This window comes from Notothenia coriiceps, unplaced genomic scaffold, assembly GCF_000735185.1.
Source record: "Notothenia coriiceps isolate Sejong01 unplaced genomic scaffold, NC01 NC01_scaffold00007398, whole genome shotgun sequence".
Classification (NCBI taxonomy): domain Eukaryota; kingdom Metazoa; phylum Chordata; class Actinopteri; order Perciformes; family Nototheniidae; genus Notothenia; species Notothenia coriiceps.
Genome location: NW_011340099.1, coordinates 1,053 through 4,024, shown reverse-complemented (window position 1 = coordinate 4,024; position 2,972 = coordinate 1,053). Strand labels below are relative to the sequence as shown.

The 2,972-nt window shown below is 40.1% G+C and overlaps 1 protein-coding gene across 1 annotated transcript; it reads right to left on the bottom strand.

Annotated features, from left to right (window-relative positions):
- Positions 1–1,080: 1,080 nt before the first annotated feature.
- On the bottom strand, positions 1,081–2,646 carry LOC104944061 (sterol regulatory element-binding protein 2-like; the record flags this gene model as incomplete). The annotated part of the gene is made up of 3 exons (XM_010769537.1): positions 1,081–1,234; positions 2,038–2,155; positions 2,427–2,646. Coding segments are annotated over 3 exons (492 nt in total), but the record flags the coding sequence as incomplete, so codon positions are not given.
- Between the last annotated feature and the right edge of the window lie 326 nt (positions 2,647–2,972).

The window sequence follows — 2,972 nt, the reverse complement described above, 5'->3', positions numbered from 1 at the left end:
TTTGTCTTCATGCGCCAATGAGCAGCTCTCATAGGAAAGAACGAGACCCCGCCTCCCACGCTGTATCCACTTCTTATTATACATCCATGGTCGCTAACTGTTGTTGTCTGTGTTATTGTTGTTTTGTGCTTTTTTAGGTCATACTCTGTAAAGCACTTTGGGCTGCATCAAGCATGAAAGCTGCTATATAAATAAAGTTTATTATTATTATTTATATATTGTATGTACATTGTGTTAATTTACAGTGCTGTTAAAATGAATTTCCCCCAGGGGACAAGAAATATAATCTAATCTGTGACTGGTGACTACGAAAAGTGTCATTTATTGGCTGAGAAGGTGTGGGAAATCTATCTGATGAAACAAATAGCTTATGCACGAAGACTTTAAAACAGAAATGTATTAAAAAGGTGGACTTCTGCCGTTATTATACTCGTACAGCAAAGCAAACAACATATGCCCACACCTTCTGACTCATACCAGTACCTCCATCTTCCTCACACACATCCATACACAGTTCTCCCCAATTGTGTTATTATGATGTATGTATTTATTCATTTATGTATTATTATTATGTGGATAAAGCTGAAGAAGAAAAGGCAAGAAAACCTAAAACGTGTGAATATGCTTTTGTAGGGTTGCTAATACTGAAATAGAAGCTATGTTAAATAATACAAATTATAGATATTTGTATTATTTAAATAGATATGTCTGAAGCTGTGAAAAGATGTTCCCAGTCAAATGAGAGCTGATGTGATGATTAACATCCTCGTCTTTTTATTTCTTCTCCCAGTCTCTTGAGGGGTAGAAAGCTGTGTGTGCAGAACGTCTCTGGAAGTTAATTGGCATCGCCTGAGAAGACTGCCAATGTATTCAAATCCATCGCTAGTCATTTACTACCGCAAAATCAATGTCTGCAAATAAAAAGAGAATCTCAAAGGACCAATTGTTTGTCAGCAAACGGTAAATGGAGCAAAAAGAGAAGAAATCGCTTCATGCCGTTAGTTATAAGTGTGGTTACTTGATAAAGGGAAATGTGTGGAAATGTCTTCGTCCATGCCAACATCCGATGTGATTCATGCTTTATTTGGATTGGGCAGGGTTTGTTCTGTTGGTGTTATTCCTACCTGGAGTGGTGGTGTGATTGGGAGGAGTCGAGAAGGGAGGAGGAGGGGAGGGAGAGTCCTCCGTGCAGCTGTTCAACAACTGCAGGAACTCAAGGGCGCTGGAAAACTCCCTGAAAGAGACACACATTCAACAGATCCAGGGTAAGTCATAGAGTGGTGCCACGGTGACGCCTTTTTGAAGGTCGATTCATAAGATAGCATCGCAAGGCTGCTTCTGTAAAAAGCCAATGGGGTTTTTTGCATTTGTAATTTGGATTTTTGCAGATTATAAAGAGACATTTTGTGATTTTTGAAGCGTAAATGCAATTGCCAAAGGTAACGTAGGCTTAAAAAGGAACTACATCACGATCACATGACCACCGCTAAGCTAAAGGTGGCTAATTTTGGTTGTGTTGATGTTTAGTCCATTCATTTAGACACTCGTTAGCAAACACAGTTTTGAGGACATGTAAAAGCTTCAGACGTTCTCCAGTGGGCTATTTACTGACATATTCTATGTGTATGACAAAACATGAACATATTTGATGCTTGTGTTAACCACAGACCTTACTGTATTTCAGGCATGTAACCAAACACACATAAAAACAACCATTGAAGCACCCGTTTCGGATTTGTCTGTCTGTACCGATTACCCAGGGAGAGGTCAGAGAATTTAAATGAATGTCTGTATTTATGTATCATGTGCTTAGAAGGAAAGGGGTAATGTATGTATGTGTGTGTATGTGAGCAATAACGTGTAGATTTGAGTGGACTGTAAACTGAGGCGGGTGTGATTTTGATGTACATCTCCATGTATGTTATATATTTGTGGAATAAATAAAAAGTTAAAAATAACAAAATAACCATTGACTTTGAGACGAGTGATCCTGGAAGTGCTGAAATGCACATACACTGCTGGTACCCTCTGCCTTACCCAGAGTCGTTGTTGCGTTTCCCAGCTTCAGAGTTGCTCTGCGGCTGGATCAGTGTGTGGACGGCTCTCTCCAGAAGCTTCCTGCAGAAACAGCGGTGCAGCTGGGCGATGGGGTCGGCTGCAGGGAGGAACAGTTATATCGTATCTAATAAAGTTATATGATATCTAATATGTATTTATGACCTAGTACCAGGGTTTCCGCTAGGATTCTTTTCTTGCCGGTCAAATGTCCGGAAATAATTTATTTTACCGGACAAATTTGAAACTTACCGGTTATGTTTCAATAATAATAATAATAATAATAATAATAATAAGAAGAATTGTGTAGCAGAGTCTCCGTTAGCAGGTAATTGAGAGTAAAATAGCCTCTGGGTGTGTTTGCCTCATACCTGGGTCTCTCTGAGAAGTGTACACGCCGTCGCTGCTGTCCGACTTCACCGACCAATCACAGCTCAGGAAGAACTGCCTCCCCAGCGGCGTGAAGAGCCAGCGCAGGCAGTCAGGGATGGACTTGCCCTCTGATTGGTTGGCCACACTCTCTGCACAACTCAACAGATAACCCTGGGGGATAAACGGGTAAGAAAATATGATGTTGATGAAAAGAAAACTCTTCAAAAGTCAGGAAGTGTTTAAATTCGGACTCATTTCCAGGTTAAGGACTCATTCCTGCACCCTCTATTCAGAGGACTGTACAAGTAGCTCAAACTACTTTAGTTCAACAACTTGTACCACTAAAACAATACTCCAATTCATCAATTAGTTATGATCTGTTGTGAGGAAAGTCAGTTTAATTTGGTTTGAATATGCATTTTGTCTTCAGAATGAGAAAAACTGTGGATTTATAACTTCCTGTGTGTTCCAGGTGAATAAGTGCTGAACGCCCCAAACAGGTTCCCAGTCGTGACTTATTTAGACTGTCCTTGTTTCATCAAGCT